General features: G+C 45.8%; 1 protein-coding gene across 1 annotated transcript in view; it reads right to left on the bottom strand.

Annotated features, from left to right (window-relative positions):
• Positions 1–15,623, bottom strand: part of ADAMTS2 (ADAM metallopeptidase with thrombospondin type 1 motif 2) — a 209,518-nt gene extending 193,895 nt beyond the window's left edge. Inside the window, exons 1-2 of the mRNA XM_068162698.1 lie at positions 15,536–15,623; positions 14,212–14,573 (exon numbers count right to left, since the gene is read on the bottom strand). Of these exons, the coding sequence (XP_068018799.1) occupies positions 14,212–14,573; positions 15,536–15,623 (450 nt within the window). The remainder of the gene's footprint in view (positions 1–14,211; positions 14,574–15,535) is intronic.
• Positions 15,624–17,041: the final 1,418 nt, after the last annotated feature.

Genomic DNA, 17,041 nt, shown 5'->3' with positions numbered 1-17,041 from the left:
TTCATGAAGCACCTTATGAAAGATCAGAACTTCCTCAGAGAAAATAGAAGTCAGCCCGACTTCATCATTCTTTCAGAGGATACTTTAGAGCATCTCACATTTGTCACTAAAAGCATGTAAGTCACCAAACAGCCTTCACATAAGAGGTTCTGCCTGCAACTGTCTTTTTTAGTTAAGAGCATGATGTACTAACGACACAATAAAATTTAAACTTCAAGATTTGGCAGACTGATTGCAAACATCAACATCATATTAAGTCAAAGCAATGGACTGTGTGGCAGGGTTTGACCTAACAAGTCTCCAATGTCAGTTACAAGTGGCCTTGATATAAACAAATACGAAATGGAAAGAGGAATAAGCAACAACAGTTTCCCACAGTGGGATTGCTAGAACACACTGTAGGACTTGCAAGCAGTTATTCAATACTCCAAAACTACAACCTTGGGTTAAGGACTGCCTGGAGTCCATCTTGGAAGTACACCATGAAAACATTACCTAGGCACAAACATTCCTTAGACCCACCAATCAAAGCAAACAACTCTTTCAGTCACCCCCAAAGGAACACAAAAGTGCCAGGAGCAGCTAAACCCTTCAAAGACTCAAGTGTATCCACCACGGATTAATTTCACATTACTAACATCATATTTATTCAACAGTTTTGCCTGTGGTGCCATGATTTCTACAGGCTTGCATAATAACATGAAAATGCCACTAAACCAATCTGCCCATTTGTGCCCAAGGACTCCGAGAACTTCCCAAGACACTGGGAGCCCTGCTCTCCTCCCTCAGTGCATTTTGCTCTTTCCAAGCATGTAAACAAATCCTGGGTACTTGACTTCCCGAACTCCCGTGTTAACAGCGTATAAACATTCACAGATCTTCTCTGTCCTGCTGCCTCCCAAGAGCGAATGGAGCTCTTTTTGCAAAGCATGGTAGCCTGCAATCAGCCTGTCAGAGGAGGGTATGTCACCCAGAAGAGTGTGAAAACATCTAATTACATAAGGCCAGGTCCTCAGCTAATGCAAAGTGACAGAGCTCCCAGAAATCCATAGAGACATGATGATGCAGATTAGCAGAGGTCTGGCTCATTATAATTGAATAGACCAAACTTGTAATTTTTCTGTCTAGTGACAGATTGTTGGAATCCTGACCACCAGAACCTCAGAGGGCAATGGAGAGTTGAAAAGAGATTGCATCAGGGAAAGTAAACTCCGGTTTGGCTGGAAGCATATTTACGAGGCAGGAGTTTCAATTGGCTGTTGCTGAGTTATCACAAAAGTCTGTTGAACAGATGTGCAATTAGAGTTTTTCTCATGTTGCTCTCCCTCCTGATTTGGATTTTGTTTTATTGGGGAGGGGGGGGAGGCATCTGTCATTTTTGGGGAGTGATGCTGGCTTTATTGAGGTCAGAGTTAACAATCTCAGACAGGCAGGGAAAGCCCTCCCCATCATCACACCTCCAGGAGTGCAGAAGCAAAATGGGACAACCTCAGTAAGCTGGAAAATCTTCCTCCTTTTCGGCCCCATGCTCATAGGAAAAAGGAGACAGAAGAGCTGTCAGAATGAGCCTGCAAATTCAAGGCAGCTGGAATTGCCTCATCCTCCTGGCATGGATAAGAGAAGGGTTTCTCCTCATCCCTCCCCCTTCCTTAATGCATCACCTCTTCTGTGGTGGGGATGTGGTGTGAGGCAGAAGGGGAAGAAGGTTTAGCAGAGCTATTTCAGTTTTAGAAGCATGCAGTTCTGTCCTGCTCATCCAGCATGTGGGATATAAACAGCAATGGGAGAAGCTGCACTTGAGCCTCTCCTACTCACCTCCCTCCCACCACCACCACCACACCAGCAGACAAGATAGCAAGGTGAAGGACAAGGTTATGATGTGGAATACTCCATGGCCTGTTTTTTGTCCCATATTCTTTGCTAATCGACCTGCCCATGAAGCCAAATGAAGCCAGTGAAACTAAACTCAGTTTGTGAGCTCTGGAACGGACCCAAAAATCAGCTACTTGCCACTAGACCTCCCAGGCCTTTATGCTGGACATAAAAATTGACAGGGAGCTATTTTTTCTGGGTGATTCTCTCTCAGGATAAATGCAGGATTCTACTCTATCTTCACGGGCTCCTCATTGTTATTCCATTTTATAAGATGTGTATGATCCTTGTTGGCTTCACTTCGACTGCAGTGAACTAACAACTTTATTTTCGTAGTAAATTCATTACCCTTTCCTACTGCAGAGTTTAAATTGATTCAAAACATCTTGTAAACTGTCTGGTCTTTCTTTGCTTGTCTATTACTTATCCAGACTGAGCTTCATATTCCTTTCAGAGTAGTAAATCATCCTTTGATTAATCACATTTTTATACTTAGTGCTTATGTCAACCTTAATGTGCCATAACTTAGCAAACAGATGTAACATTGACAGACACCTCCAGCATTTACTTGAGGATTAAATATTTGGGCTTAATGATGAATGGTGGATCTGCCATTTTCACAATGAAAACTAAAACTGTTAGGAAACTCAGGTTTCAAGCTTTGTTATAAATCTGAAATCCCTCCAAATTCAGCCCTAAGACTTCTTCGTGGAGCAGGGAAGTCAATTCTGCCCCTGTACTCAGCACTGGTCAGGCCACACCTTGAGTACTATGTTCAGTCCTGGACCCCTCAGGTTAGGAAAGATGTTGAGTTGATGGAACATGTCCAGAGAAGGGCAACAAAGCTGGGGAGGGGTCTGCAGCACAGCCTTGTGAGGAGAGGCTGAGGGAGCTGGGGTTGCTTAGCCTGGAGAAGAGGAGGCTCAGAGAAGACCTTAGTGCTCTCTACAACTGTGTGAAGGGAGGTTGTAGCCAGGTAGGGGTTGGTCTCTTCTCCCAGGCAACCAGGACCAGAACAAGAAGACACTGTCTCAAGCTGTACGAGGGGAGGTTTAGGCTGGAGGTGAGGAGAAAGTTCTTCATAGAAAGAGCAATTGGCCATTGGAATGTGCTGTCCAGGGAGGTGGTGGAGTCACCATCACTGGAGGTGTTTAGGAAGAGACTGGATGAGGCACTTGGTGCCATGGTTTAGTTGATTAGATGCTGTTGGGTGATAGGTTGGACTTGATGATCTCCAAGGACTTTTCCAAACTGGTTAATTCTATTCTATTCCATTCCATTCCATTCCATTCCATTCTATTCTATCCTATTCTATTCATTAGTATTGAGCTGAGGCAGTGTAAAATTTGTGCTTTTGGGGGTTGGGGTAGGTGGAGGGGTGGTGTTCTCAACAGGTAAAAGATTGTGACCTTAGGTGGGTTCACACTGCCCCATGGAGAGGTGCTTTGAAAAGTTTCAAAGCCATATTTTTATCTAGCTATTACTTTAAGTATATGAAGATTTGAAGATATTTTGAGCCTTGCAAGCTTCAAAGCCTGCCAGCTTCCAATATAGCTGCTGTCACGTGAGAGTGCTGGCACGTGAAAGACTCTTGGCCCAGCTCAGCTGTCTTCATCATCAGGTAGTGATTTATTTCTCAAAGACTGTTTTTCAAATACATTCTGCTTTGCAGAACGCTTTCCAAACAACATCTCTCAAATTCCTTCCACAGCTCCTCTACTTGGGGAAAGAGGAAAGCCTGGTAATTCTAACACTCTGAAGAATCAAGAAGTCTATTCCTCTGCTTATGTGTTGGATGAACGTAATTTACCTAAGCCCCATGATTTAAAACAAATAAAACCAATATTAAAACAGTAACCACAGCCTGTGCTGCCACCTATCCTTAATCTCTGCCTTTTCTGCAGGCTCCTTTTGCACTTCCCAACTAGGTGCAGGCTCTGCCCTTCAGCTGATGGAACGGCCATGGACTCTGGCCCTTCTGCCAGCCTTCAGAGCCACATGCCTGATCGTGGTAAAACACTGAAGATGCATCATCTGCTTAGGGGAAATACTGGATGTTAGTTCTGCCTTTTGCATATGGGGGGGAAATATCAGAAGGATTAGCAAGCAAAATCTGTGCTTCCCCCTCCTGCCTTCTAAATGGCTTAGTGCCATGGTTTAGTTGAGTAGATTGTGTTGGGTGATAGGTTGGACTCGATGATCACAAAGGTCTTTTCCAACCTGGTTAATTCTGTTCTGTTCTGTTCTATTCTATTCTATTCTATTCTATTCTATTCCATTCCATTCCATTCCATTCTCAATGCTACCATTTTACTGCATTTGTATTACAATTTAAATGGTTTATTACTGTGTTTAGCTCCTCAAATACGCCCAAGAAAATAAACCTTTTCTTTGCTGCTGTGCTTGCTGTATTATTTTGTCTTTCTCCATCCTATACTGTACAATATTCATTGCATCATGCCAAAAAGCACATGTTCAGAAGCACAGCTTGAAAGAGAAACTCCTCCTATGGACCAAACTGTGCAAGGGTAGCACTGAATCTGCAGTCCCTGTCCTTCTGGGTGTGCAGTGTGAAGGTGACTCGGGATAGGTTTGCCTGAGGGGGCTAATACATGTCCAGAGCTCCACTGGACATGCTGGAAGCTGTCCCACAGGGCACAGAGGGAGAAAGCAGGACAAAAGCAGGGACAACAGCAAGCTGAGAGATCTACACTCTGAGCTCTTGTAGCAACATGCTGTGCTGGATACCAAATTCAGTCACTCCTGCCATTTCATGGCCTGCTTCTTGTATGTACTGTAAGTGATGGGGTAAAAGAAGAGAGGTCAGGGAAAGCTGCTGGCCAGCCTGCTCATCAGCCATGCAGGTTCTTCTCCATGCACATCAACTTCATTACTATTACAGTGGCAGTCAATCAGAAAATGCATTAATAAAGGCTTAAAGATTCAGGGTCTACATCAAGATGTGGCACAGTGCCATCCTAAAACCTCAGAAGGATTAATTTGCTTTTATGTCTTTTAAAGACCAGTGTCAATGTTGACCATATGCCAGATATCTCCTTCTAGTTGTCTTGCATCCAGAAGCTTGTAGAAAGAGTTCACCTTCATCAAGAGGCAGTAACAGCTGCTACCTATAGTCAATACACCTAGTGAAGAGAAAACAGCTTAAATGCATTTAATTAGCTTTGTCTAGTCACAGGTAGAAGGAGCTCTTCTTATCCATGAAGTCACCAATGATGTTCCACAACTCTTTCTCATTACAGGATTAGTAGTTTCCATGCTTAATTTCAGTAGAAAATAGATTGCAATCTGTCCCCTGAGGGCTAGAGGTTAAATGCTGGGGAAAAGTGATCTGACCATGTAATGAAATTCAAGCACAGAGATGGCAACTGCAAGAAAAGTTAAAGGGAATGACAGCAGGAAGGAAGTTAAAGTAGCTTTATTTATAGCTCACCACATCAAAAGTGATAATATTGTTCTTTACAGGTGTAAAAGTCAGAAAGTTAACATGGACCCCGGGCACATTCAACCTCTGTGTTCTCCATGGAGAGCTGCAGAAGGGAAGAATTAATGGTATTTATTTATTTTGAAGATAAAGGTCACAAGTGCAGCAATAAAGAGGCAAAATATTACATTTGACATAAATCAATATAAAGAGAATAAGAAAGAAGATCAACCTGAAAGGAAAGTTGGTAAACTGTTAACACACTTTGGACAGCCAGGCCAAAGAGCAACGGCAGGTTGAACAAATGGCATTTCAGTTTGAGCATGGCAAAGGTTTGGGAAACAAACAGATCAGTAGGTACAGTCCTGCAAGTGACAAGAAATCAAAAAAACCCAGCCAAACAAAGTATATAAATTAGTGATCAGGGAAGGTTCTCTCTGTGGGATAAGAGAGCCTAAATTTGATTGGACGTGGCACTTGAAGCCATGGTTTAGTAGTCATGAGGTGTTGGGTGACAGGTTGGACTTGATCTTTGAGGTCTTTTCCAACCTTATTGATTCTATGATTCCCATGTTCAGTGACTGAACCTCACCTACTTGAGGGGCAGCCAGCCCACGTAGCAGACAGCAGCTGACAGATGCTGCCAGAAGGACACACAAGGAGAGATCCCATCTCTTGCTTTACTTTTACCATTCATCAGTTTGAGTTCCCCTCAGTCTGCTTCTCTCACCCTCTCTTCCACCATGAGAATGATGCTTCTCCTCCCTGTGGCAGCAAACTCCACTCCCTTCTCTGATCCCATAACACTCCCCTCCAACAGAGGTGAAATTTTGTTGCCTAGTACAAAGAAATCTCAAGCAGAGGTACAAAGCACAAAGCCATCATCCACATCTTCCACAGAGCAGAACAGTAGGCATGTCCAAAGCTGCAGTTCCAACTTCTGGTGCTTAAAGGCACAAGACAAGCTCCCTTATGCAGACCCCTTTCCAAATCATGAGAATAAGGATGTGGTTTTACAGAACAGCCTGAGTCTATCTGCTACCAAAGGAGCAATCTGACTTTTCCCCTGGAGCCTGGCTGATGGCATTGCCATTTTCATCCCTTTGCCTGTAAAAATGTCTGTTCTCACCCCACACAGAACCAGCTCAAGCAGCTAAACTGGCAGGCAGCAATTCCCTGGTTTGGCCACTCACTCTCTGGGTTAATGTACAGTGGAGTAAGACAAGCAGGGTGCCAGAGCAGGGGAGGAATGGGAGCCCAGGACAGGGAGCAGCCATGAGAACACGATGAGCCCTCTCAGCAGCAGTGAGGTGTTAAGGGAGACTCAGCTGCACCTTCAAAACCACATATTTGAGATGATTGTCACCAGCCTGGTGATTTTTGAGACTTCAAGAAACACAACTTGAGTCTGTCTTTTTCTTGAGAGAAATTCTTACTTAAAACACTCACTTGAAACAGAAAAGAGTTACTTAGAAGAAGGAGGGGGGGGGAATTAATGCTGAGATTCACACTTCTGACCCCAGGAACTCCAGATCTGAGGAACGCACCAGACATTTTGAGACCTGGGAATAACTCAGAAGATCTGTAGCAGGGGCTGTGATTTAGATATGAGGAAGCAACGTGCTTCTCAGCACTTGAAGAGGACACTCTTCAGTGTTACAGTTTAATAGAGCAGTGCTGAAAATAGCCTGTGAAATGTGGGCCTTTCATTTTGCAGACTATTAAAACTGGGAACCCGCTGTGTCAAGACACTGCAAACAAAGATGAATTTAAAACACACACAGATAAAGGGGCTGAAGAAGCCAGATGTGATGTGGTAAAGAACTTGCTGAAACTTTGGAAGAAGGAAAGCAATAAAAGGAGAAGGTGATCTGAAAAAGAGGGTGTGCAACATCAGAGCTATTCACAGGAAGCAAGTGCAAGGTTGTGCAACCCCCTACAAGAGGCTGAAGACCTGCTCCACGATTCTATTTTAATCAGACCCAGTATGAGAAATGTCCTAGTGTGCAATTAAGTGATGCCATGACCTGCTTACAAAGCAACAGTCACCATTAATAACAAGTACTCAGAAGTAGGTCAAATGAAATACTAGTGTGATTTCCAGAGCAAAAAGTCCTGCTCCAACAGCTGGAATTCTGGTTGATCCAAACAGGAGGGGGGAAAAAAATCCAACCTTCTGTGGCAAAAGGTAAACATGTAATGACCTGAAAATGGGGGAATACCTTGCCATCAGCAGGAGTCTGCACTGCCACACTCTCAGAGAATACTGGAACCCCTTGCTGCACCAGGAGGGAACACATCAGAGCTATCCACAGGAAGCTGGTAGCTAAGAAAACTAATAGCAGGTGTTGAGGGACATACCTTTGGAAGCTGAAGAGAGACAGTCTACTCTAAATAGGTGTTCTGCTTACCCCAGAAAGTAATTCTGACCTTATGAAAATTAGTTACTATCTTTGGATCTTTCAAGGTGGAAAAGTAGCAGGGGCCACTAGGCACATTTTCTTGGGTGTACAGGGTTTAATATTGTGGTTGGAAAACTTGTTCTTGTGTGGTCAAAGTACAGCTGAGATACTACTACAAAGCAGACAATGCAACACAAGGTCAAATAGGACACAAGGAAATACCTTTCTCTTATCCAAAGGTCTACAACATACCACAAAGATACCAATTCTGATTGCCTGAGGAAATTCTGTCCAGATGGTGTCCACCTGTATGATGTAGAAAATGACTCTGCTCTCAGACAAAATGTAGGTGAGATGATCCATACACAGAGGATCCAACGAGGCAATAAAAAACCAGTACTTACTGATGACAAAGTCTGTTTTAAGGACAGCAACATGAGGATAATTTACTCCAGTCAGAGGCTGAATCACAGTGTTTACACTCTCTGCATTTCAGACAGAAACTTTTAAAAGGGAAAGTCTCTGCAATTTACACAGCAGAAGGGGCTGTCCAACTAGGCAAGTGCTGGCCAGGCACATCAACAGCAGAAGCCCTGAGAATGGCTTATGAAGCAAAGCCACTGCCCTTTATACTAATATGCTGAAGTGTTAGGCATCCAAACAGCTCCACTGCTTTCTGTCAGGCAGTGTGGATCTTTGATAGCACATGTGGGGATGGGGATGGATGGAGATGGGGATGTGCAGTCAGGCTGATTGTGCTAAAATTTACAAACATGCTTGGCTTAAACAAGGAGAGATCCCAGCTGAATCCAAAAGACCATGTAGGCTAATGGAGATCTCACTCTGACCATCTGCAGAGCCAGAGCTGCTGCTTTCTAAGAGAATGGCTTTTAAATTTTGTTCTATACAGTGCCAGGAGAATTCTTTGCATTTCTTCTGCCACTGTATTATACTTCTGCTTGTCCTAAAAGCAAAAAGCCCACAGTGGGTTTTGCCATTACACACAAAGCAAAAACCCCCAAAAAAAACAGATGGGCAACTGTGGTTTGATTCTGGTTTAATTTAAAGGGAAAATGCTCCCAAATGAAGAGATTATAGGTGCCAAGTTGTAATCCATCAAAAATGAATGCAACCCAATCATAATGGACTTGATAAAAACTTAGTATTGAAATAAATAAATAAATAAATGAAAGAAAAGAATTACTGGAATTATTTGGAACTGACATCTGGTTTAACTGTCAGGCATTCAACCTGACCAGACTTTGAAGACAGTATTGGGCTACCTTGAGTTCTGCTTTTTTGCTACTACACAACCCAGTGTAATCCAAAAAACAGAGAGATCAGAAACTGAATTGTAAATCCATGTGCAAGCAGTAGATGGGTGTCTAAAAGGAAAAACAGCACCATTGCATAAGCATGTTTGTCTTCTCCTGATGTATTCATTGTGAGCAGATCCTTCACCCTCTTACCCTGGTACATAACATGAACCATCTAAGGTGAGTCAGATTCAGCTTCAGCTCTGTGGCCAGTTCCAAGAAAGCATCTCTGTCAGGAAGGTTTTTAAGAATACAACTTTAAACCTCACTGAGTTCAACGATCTGAAGCTCACACTCATAGTGAAGCAAGAATACACTAAAGAAGGAGAGATTTCACATGGGGTTTCAGTTCTTCAGGAATTCAAGGAGCATGGCAGGAGGGAGGGGGGTAAAAATACTCCAGGTAGGAGAAGAATGAGTGTTTCACATGGGTAGTTGGAATTGCTCTTAGGAAACACCATTGACTGAAACTAGAACCCAAGATCCTACAGTAACAATTTACAAATCAGATTATATGCGAACAACCCTGTAAAGACTGCCCAAATTCAAACTATTCCATTATCTGAGTTTAAAACATTAAATACTGATACAAATAATATATATAACAAAAGTCTTAGGTCACCTGGCAGCCAGGCACTTACACTGACAGCAGCCACAGCACCAGAGAGTTCCTGAAGATTCAAGACTGACTAGAAAATTGAATGGATCACCACAAGCCCAGTCCTGCAGTCACTGCTGGTGCTGGGCATGAGTGTAAGAAGCACTGCTGGCGGCCCAAGCATTTCTAGAAGAAATAGCATCTGGGCAAGCAGCCAGGCACCAGGCTTCTCTTGAACAGTTTGCAAGAGTTGTCACAGCATACAGTTAAGACTGAAATGTTGTAGAGCAAATCCTGCCTGTTTCAGCACACAAGAAGAAATTCTTATGTCCAACGTACCAGTAATGTGACTGTGCCTTGGTACCCCCAGAGATGTGATGGTTACAGCTGCATAAGAAAGCATACAACCATAGACATCCTGCACAGCTTCATTATGGCTTCTTCTAGTAAGTCTGCATTTAATGACAATAGAAGGAAATTTCTGGACAGTTGATATTTTAGCTTCTAAAAAAGGAGGAGGAATATACTAATGAAGCAGAGCTAAGGCATCATGTTGTGTTATTGAAACCAGCGTTCCTCTATTTGCTTCAGTGGGTGCTAGATCATACTGATTATTCAACCTGAAGCTGTGACCCTCAGTTTTTCAGGATCCTGACAGTAAATCTGACTCTACACTGCAGCCCAATTTAATCAGGTGCTCATTACCCATACCAGATGTGGTGCTGATACTGCATTTCTCTTGTATCTGTTTACCTTTAAGCACCCAATTTAGCCCACATATTACCCATGTTAGGAGGAGACTGGGAGCTTATGTCTCTTAAGTTTCACAATCAAACACTCATCCTGTGAACCTGAAGAAGACATTTTTGGCACAGCTGCTTCAAGCACTGCAGAAGTATTTATCTAAATAAGAAATTCAGAAGCATAAAGATTTCTTCTACAACAGCAGGCTCATCCTCTGGGGTGAAGAAAGGGAGTTCCCATAGTTCAGGCAATAATCTGGAAGGACTCCCACAACTCTAACTACTGTTTTATGGCATTTTTAGAGCCTCCAACCACTTCTCCTTCACAACTAACCCTTGGAGAGGACAGCCAGCTCCCTCATCCTGCAACCACATCCACAAGTAAGGACCTGGCCAAGGACCAAGAACGTACTCAGAGTGCAGTATCTTCCACAACAGTCTGCAGGCCACAGACAGCTGCCCATGTTGGTTCTGCCCACTCAGTGGAAAATTTGTTTGAATGCTATCATGGCAACCAAGATGATACCAAGTTGTCCTGAGTGCTTTATCTGAACTAAAGAAAAAAATCACATTTCACCCTAATCAGACCCACAGTTCAGAGAGCCGTTAAAAAAAACTAAAGGTTAGCTTCAGCTTTCCAATGATTCATAAAGATCCATTTCTGGTCCAAGAATGCACCCAAACTGCATACTTCAGAAGTTTGCTTCACCTGATTTGATTTTAAGTCAAGGAAAATAATTTTACAGAAGACTGGGAGAACCCAAACTAATCCCAGCCAGGCCAGCAGGTAATTCTGTGTCTGCTTGCACTGAACCTTTTCATTTGTCTGAATTGTTGCAGATTAAAAACCTTCCTCATTTATACCACAGCTCCAAAATCTGTTTACAGATCTACTATTTTCATGTAAATGCCTTCCAGCAACTTCTCATTTTGGCAATACCAACACCACCAGGCAGACTCTTCTTAGACAATAACTGGAAAATAAGACAGAGTTGGCACTAAAGCACAAACCAAAGGGGATGTTCAGAGGAAATAACATCAGCAGTTGGCAAGGTGGCAGATGCATTCACTGACTTGAACCAGATTCAGTCAACAAAAGTTTGCAATGTCAAGATCAAAACTATGAAACTTCAACTGAAGTATTATTTCAGCCCTAACACCTGGATGCATGAGCTGGAAGCTCACCAGAAGCAGAGGCAGATGTCAACCCGTTTTCAAAAGCAAGCGCTTCAAGGAAATGCTAGCAACTAAACGATGCAAGTCTGTAGCAAACAGCAATATTTATCAGGCAACAAGTCAGTTGTGATAGGATCATAAAATCACAGAATCATAGAATCATTTAGGTTGGAAAAGATCTTTACAATCATCCAATTCAACCACTCCCCCATGCCTACTTCCAGTGTAATCCAGAAAAGGCGGTGGTGACACTTGGAGTACAATAGAAACGTTGGCCATGGTACGTAGGCAATTGAAAGAAAGTCCGTGATACTATGGAATTTCTCCAAGTAAATTCGGTGTGAGGAAAAGAATGGACATAGAAAACCAGCTGCAAATAGCCTTACACATTCCACATGTCTTGACTCACATCTGAAGTGCCAATAAACCTGAGGAAAAGGTAGAGCCCAGTGGGCTCTAAGATTGTGCTAACAATACGTGGCTTTAGAGACACTTCAACACTCCTTGCAAACACAAAATCGAGAGACAGTGAAGTGCAGCTTCATTTCAGTGGGTTAGTTGCTCATTATTGCTGTCTGTGCACCAGTGGCTTTTGAGGAACCACTAGCATCATTTCTTGGAGTTCATGTAATTCTATTGATATCTGTTTTAAACTCCCCCTCCACAAGAAAGAAAGAAACTGAGATGGAGGGAATGGGCAGAGAGGGAACATAGTACCCAAGGGATTGGAGTTCAATTTGTTGCTCTACAACAGATTTACTGCACAATCTCAGGGAAATCATTATGGCCAAATGCTTAAAGGTACTGAGGTAATGCTTCCTGCAGGAAGGTTCAGTGACCTGAGCAAAACCAAACTCTGCCCTGCAACATTTACAATGTAGATATGCACTGGAGGAAACAACAAGCCATTTCCAAACGTATTCAGAGAATCACAGAAGTTGTGCCATGTGAGAACCAGAGTCACATCCAGATCAGAACGTGGCACCACCCGTGCTAGGCCACCTCTTCTGCTCTTGATGGAAACAAAACTGCTGGAAAGAGGCAGGCACACAAATGAGAATTCTTTTGGCAGCTTTCTGGATCCCAGCCATGTGTAAGTGCCATTAAACTTCTGCCTGGCTTCATTCCTCTGCATTTGAGAAAATACTTAGGAATGCAAGAAGAGCAGTATTTGATAAACACTTTGTCATTGACACATGCAAGGGGAGCTCTTGGACTTCTAGAGTCTTACCCACACTTTGACTTCAATTCCTGTTACTTTTTATCGTAACTCTTTTCTCCAAACACAAGGAGTCCATGCTCTGGCTAACACTGGGTGGAACAAGGAACAAGCTCCCCCACTGTCCTCACACACAACACCTGTCCTGATGAGGAGAGCACAAGGAGAGCAGCAGCCATCCACAGCATCTTCCTCCTCCTTTCAGCACAGATGAACAAGGAGGAAGAGCTATGGCTCCACCCCAGTTCTGCAATGGTCAGAGCAAGTAAGTTTTGCCTTACACAAAATTATCTGTGCTAGGCATGGGGAGAGCAAAGAACTTCTGCTTCCCCTCCAGAGGCAGGTCTGCAGGCTGCTGCTTTGCTTACTGAGTTGATCTTCTTGCTCAGCCCTGGTGTTTCTCTCACCCTCAGCCAGCTGTCCACATCAAACAACTGCAACATTAAAACCTGCTTCTCAAAACAGGAATGTGCATGGCTAGGAGAAACCACAGGAAAGGGAAGAGTAAGGGGAAAAGTATTTTACTCCCTTCCATTCTCAGAGAGCCAACATACCATCTCCATACATGTTATCTTCTTGGCACTGCAACTGAACAACTTCCTATGATTAAATAAACAGAAATACAACTGACTCATGCTGGCTTTTTATGCAGGGAACAGAATCCATCAAAGTTAAGTAATCTCAAAATTATGAACTCTGAAGGGTATGGAAAGAAAGTATCATCATTACAAAAAATATAGCCTCTTGCTCACTAAAAAGAAAACCTGGCTGTGCAATTGGGGGTATGACAGTTCAGGAGGTCAGGGACAAGCAGTCACAATTCCAGTGCTGAACCTGCGCTCCAGAGGTGAAAGCTGCAGCAAGTTCTAACACACAGCCTTGCAAAACCTGTCACAGGGAGCTGGTTTGCTTGTGAAACTCAAACTCTTTTGGGACTTGCCATCAATCACTTGATCAGGCAATGAAACTCACTGAGTGAAAGATCCATGCAAACAGACTGGGAATAAATTAAAATTTTCCAGGACCCAGCCACATTTTACCTATCAGATTTGTTTCCAGGGCTGCCCAGGATTAACTCTTCTAAAATTTCCCTTTGCAGACTGGAAATGAAGAGTGGAAGAGGATGCTCAGAACATGCCATTTCATCCTCTGTTTCAAAGCATCAGGCACCTTAAGTAACTTCACCACAAATCAACACAAATCCTGGCTTCAGCTGCTCTGTTTCTGAGCAGCTACCACAGAGCATGTGCTCAAACTTCTAGTGCCACTGTCTGTAGAGAAGTGCCTGGTGCAGCACAGCTATTCCCACACAAGGGAACATTAGTTAATTTGCATTCACAGTTACCATATGAGGTGTGAGTTTCTGACAGTCCACACATTTATATTTAAAGACTGTAGGAAATTAATGCCATTATCTTTGATATAATAACAAAAGTAACTTACCAGCCCATCACAATTGCTGATAGCAACTGAAGCATTTGGCAAATCAGTGATATCCCCAACATAGAGGCAATTCCCATAGAGAGGTTCAACACGAGTCTCATCAGAGTCCTCCTGCCATTCAACTGTTGCTCCAGGGGCCACGAGCCTGGAGTTTGGCCGCAACCTGAAGTGAAACTCTCTTCCAAAAACAGTGACATTGTAAAATATTTGCTCGTTTGCTGCTTCATGCTGCGAGTCCTCCACAGCTCTCCTGAAGCGTGCTTTGGGTGGTCCAGACACCAAGTGGGATAGGAACCTGCCCTCTGAATCGGTGCTGGTGGGGATGACAAGGCTGTACTCCTCTATATTCCTCAGAACTGGGTCTTTACAGGGAGAAAGCAAGAGAGGAGAGACACTAGAACTAAACATATCCTGATGCCACGGAATTTTTATTCCATTATTCATTAGCACAGCAGACACTTACATAAGGCAGACGGACACTGCACTCTGTACATGCACTTCATTCAGAGGCATGAAGTATGCAGAGTTCATTCAAACTTGCCTTTTGCTCCCCAAAACACCAGACGGCTGCAGCCCCGCCCAGCAGGGACCCCGCACTCCCAGCCATGCACTGGGTTCCCGTTACCCTTTGCCCACCCAGCCGGATCCCCGCGCCCCTGACCTCCCCGTCAGTGCCCGAGTTGCCGCGGGGACTTTAGGGCTGCCCGGGCGGTCAGCGATGAGGAGCGGGCGCTGCGGGACTGCTCGGAGAGGCAGGGGCTTGGTTTGCAGGTGACAAGCCTGCAAGAGAAAGGTCCGTCCCTCAAACTGTCACTAGTGCGGAGGGGATGACTCGAGGGGTAACGGGGACGCCCCGGGCAGCGACCGGCAGCGATCGCAGAGAGAGCCCCCGGAGTTGTGGACCGCGGCGATGGCCGGGGCAAGAGGAGGAAGAGGCGGCAGATGAGCTGCCATGTGCTTCATCCCGCACAGGGAACTCCGGGCACCAAGCCCTGCCCGCGGGGGCTCGACCGCTCCGTGGGGCGGGCAGCGGGCGGCGACAGGGCTGCGGGCACCGGCGCAGCGCTGTCCCTGCCGGCGGGGCTACCGCCTCCCTTCCCCGCCGGCAGCGCTGGTGTCCCCGTCCCCGCCTGCCGCTTACAGGAAACAACTGGAAACCCGGCAAAAGTAGCCGCAGAAGAAGTTCAAGGGGAGTGGAAAGCCGCAGGGCGACCAGCCGCGACTTCAGACGGGCGGGCTGCAAAGGCACCGGCCGGCGGCAACGGGGTAAAGCCAGCAGCCCAAAGACGGCGGGGCGGCCGCGGCGTCCCGGTGGGAGACCTACCTCTGTCCCCGGGGCGCCGCAGGGCGCCGGCGGGCAGGGAGAGAGCGCAGCAGAGCAGGAGGCAAGCGATGCCCGCGGAAGGGTCCATCGCGGCGGTCCCGGCCCGACGCGGGGGGCCGGCGCCCGGGCTGCCCGCAGCCGGCCGAGCACCGCGCCTCCCGCAGCCGGGGCGGGCCAGGCGGCAGCGCCCCGCTCAGCGCTGCCCCGCGCCCCGCCGCCCGCGCATTCGCCCAGCCGCAGCCGCAGCGGCAGTGGCGGCCGCGCTCCCGGCTCGCAGCGAAGCAGAGACACCAGGAGGCGGCGGGGGTATAATACTGGAAACACAGGGCGTGCAGGAGTGAAGTCAGGCTGATTGACAGAGGCGCTGCCACACGGCGCAGCCCGGCCGAGGAGAGCGGGGACTGCCCGCCCTGCCGCCCCGCAGGGCAGCCCCGACAGCCGCACCGCCCACGGGGGACGGCCGCCCCCGCGCCCCGCCGGGCTTCCCCAGCCGGCGCCCTGCGTCCCGGGGGACGCGCCGGGACGGGTGCTGGGAGTCGCTCAAAAGCGATTTGGCGCAAAAAGATACACAGGCACCCCGGCATGCACACACGCTCCCCGCACACGCACCGCCGGACGCGGGAGCTCCCGGGGCGGTCTCCAGCTATCGAGACCCAGGAGCTTTGAGGTCCCGGCTTCGGTCCATGAATTAATATGGAAACTGGTGATCAAAGAACGCCAGAGCCCGGCTAGGCAAACTTAAGGCACCTCGGGCACGATTTCTGTGTGAGTCTTGGGTTTCTCCTTGAAAGTAAGGAGCCAAATGGAAGAAGTGCCACCAGCACTGGCAAACCACCATCAGGGATCTTCATCTGATCCAATAAATCAAGCAGCCATTTCACAGGGAAAATTGTTTGGACTATTCCCTAATAAGACTGAAATTACTTGCTGCAAAGCTATCTTACATTAAATATCTGCAAATGGAGAGACAGACCCTGAAAGCTTTCAGGAATACTATAAATACTATCTAGAAGAAGATTTTTTAGAATAATTAAATAGTCAAGAGTGGCCTTTATGAGGAAAAAACACAAGTTCTGTTTGTTTCCATATGGCCAGGATAAATGCCATCCTGCTTATTCCTTTCAGATAATATATATATTTGCTCAGCTGTTACAGTATCAGGATCATTTGCTGGTTTCACCACTTTACTCTTTAACCTTGCAGAGTCTTTATAGCCTTCTGCTGTGCTTTCCCTGCCCTCACCACTCCATGGTCTTCCCTACCACAGGCTGTATCTGCATGCATTATACCCCTCTGGAAATCTGCATGCAATGGCTTCTCGCAGGAAGCTGGTCCTCTGCCAAGGAATTTTCCTGGGTATCCTTGACTATTCTTGCTCCTGTCTAAGAGTCCAATTGCAACCTTCCACCTCTGTGCTATGGACACAAGCAAGGGGTATAAGAAGGAAAGTAACCCCCTAGCTAGTGCTGCTGAGTGCTACTGACTAGGTTTTATGAGCCCAGGAGT

The sequence above is a fragment of the Melanerpes formicivorus genome, unplaced genomic scaffold (assembly GCF_026170545.1).
Source record: "Melanerpes formicivorus ecotype bairdi unplaced genomic scaffold, bMelFor1.0.p_v2 SCAF_2, whole genome shotgun sequence".
Classification (NCBI taxonomy): domain Eukaryota; kingdom Metazoa; phylum Chordata; class Aves; order Piciformes; family Picidae; genus Melanerpes; species Melanerpes formicivorus.
This window is presented reverse-complemented; position numbering and strand designations above follow the sequence as displayed.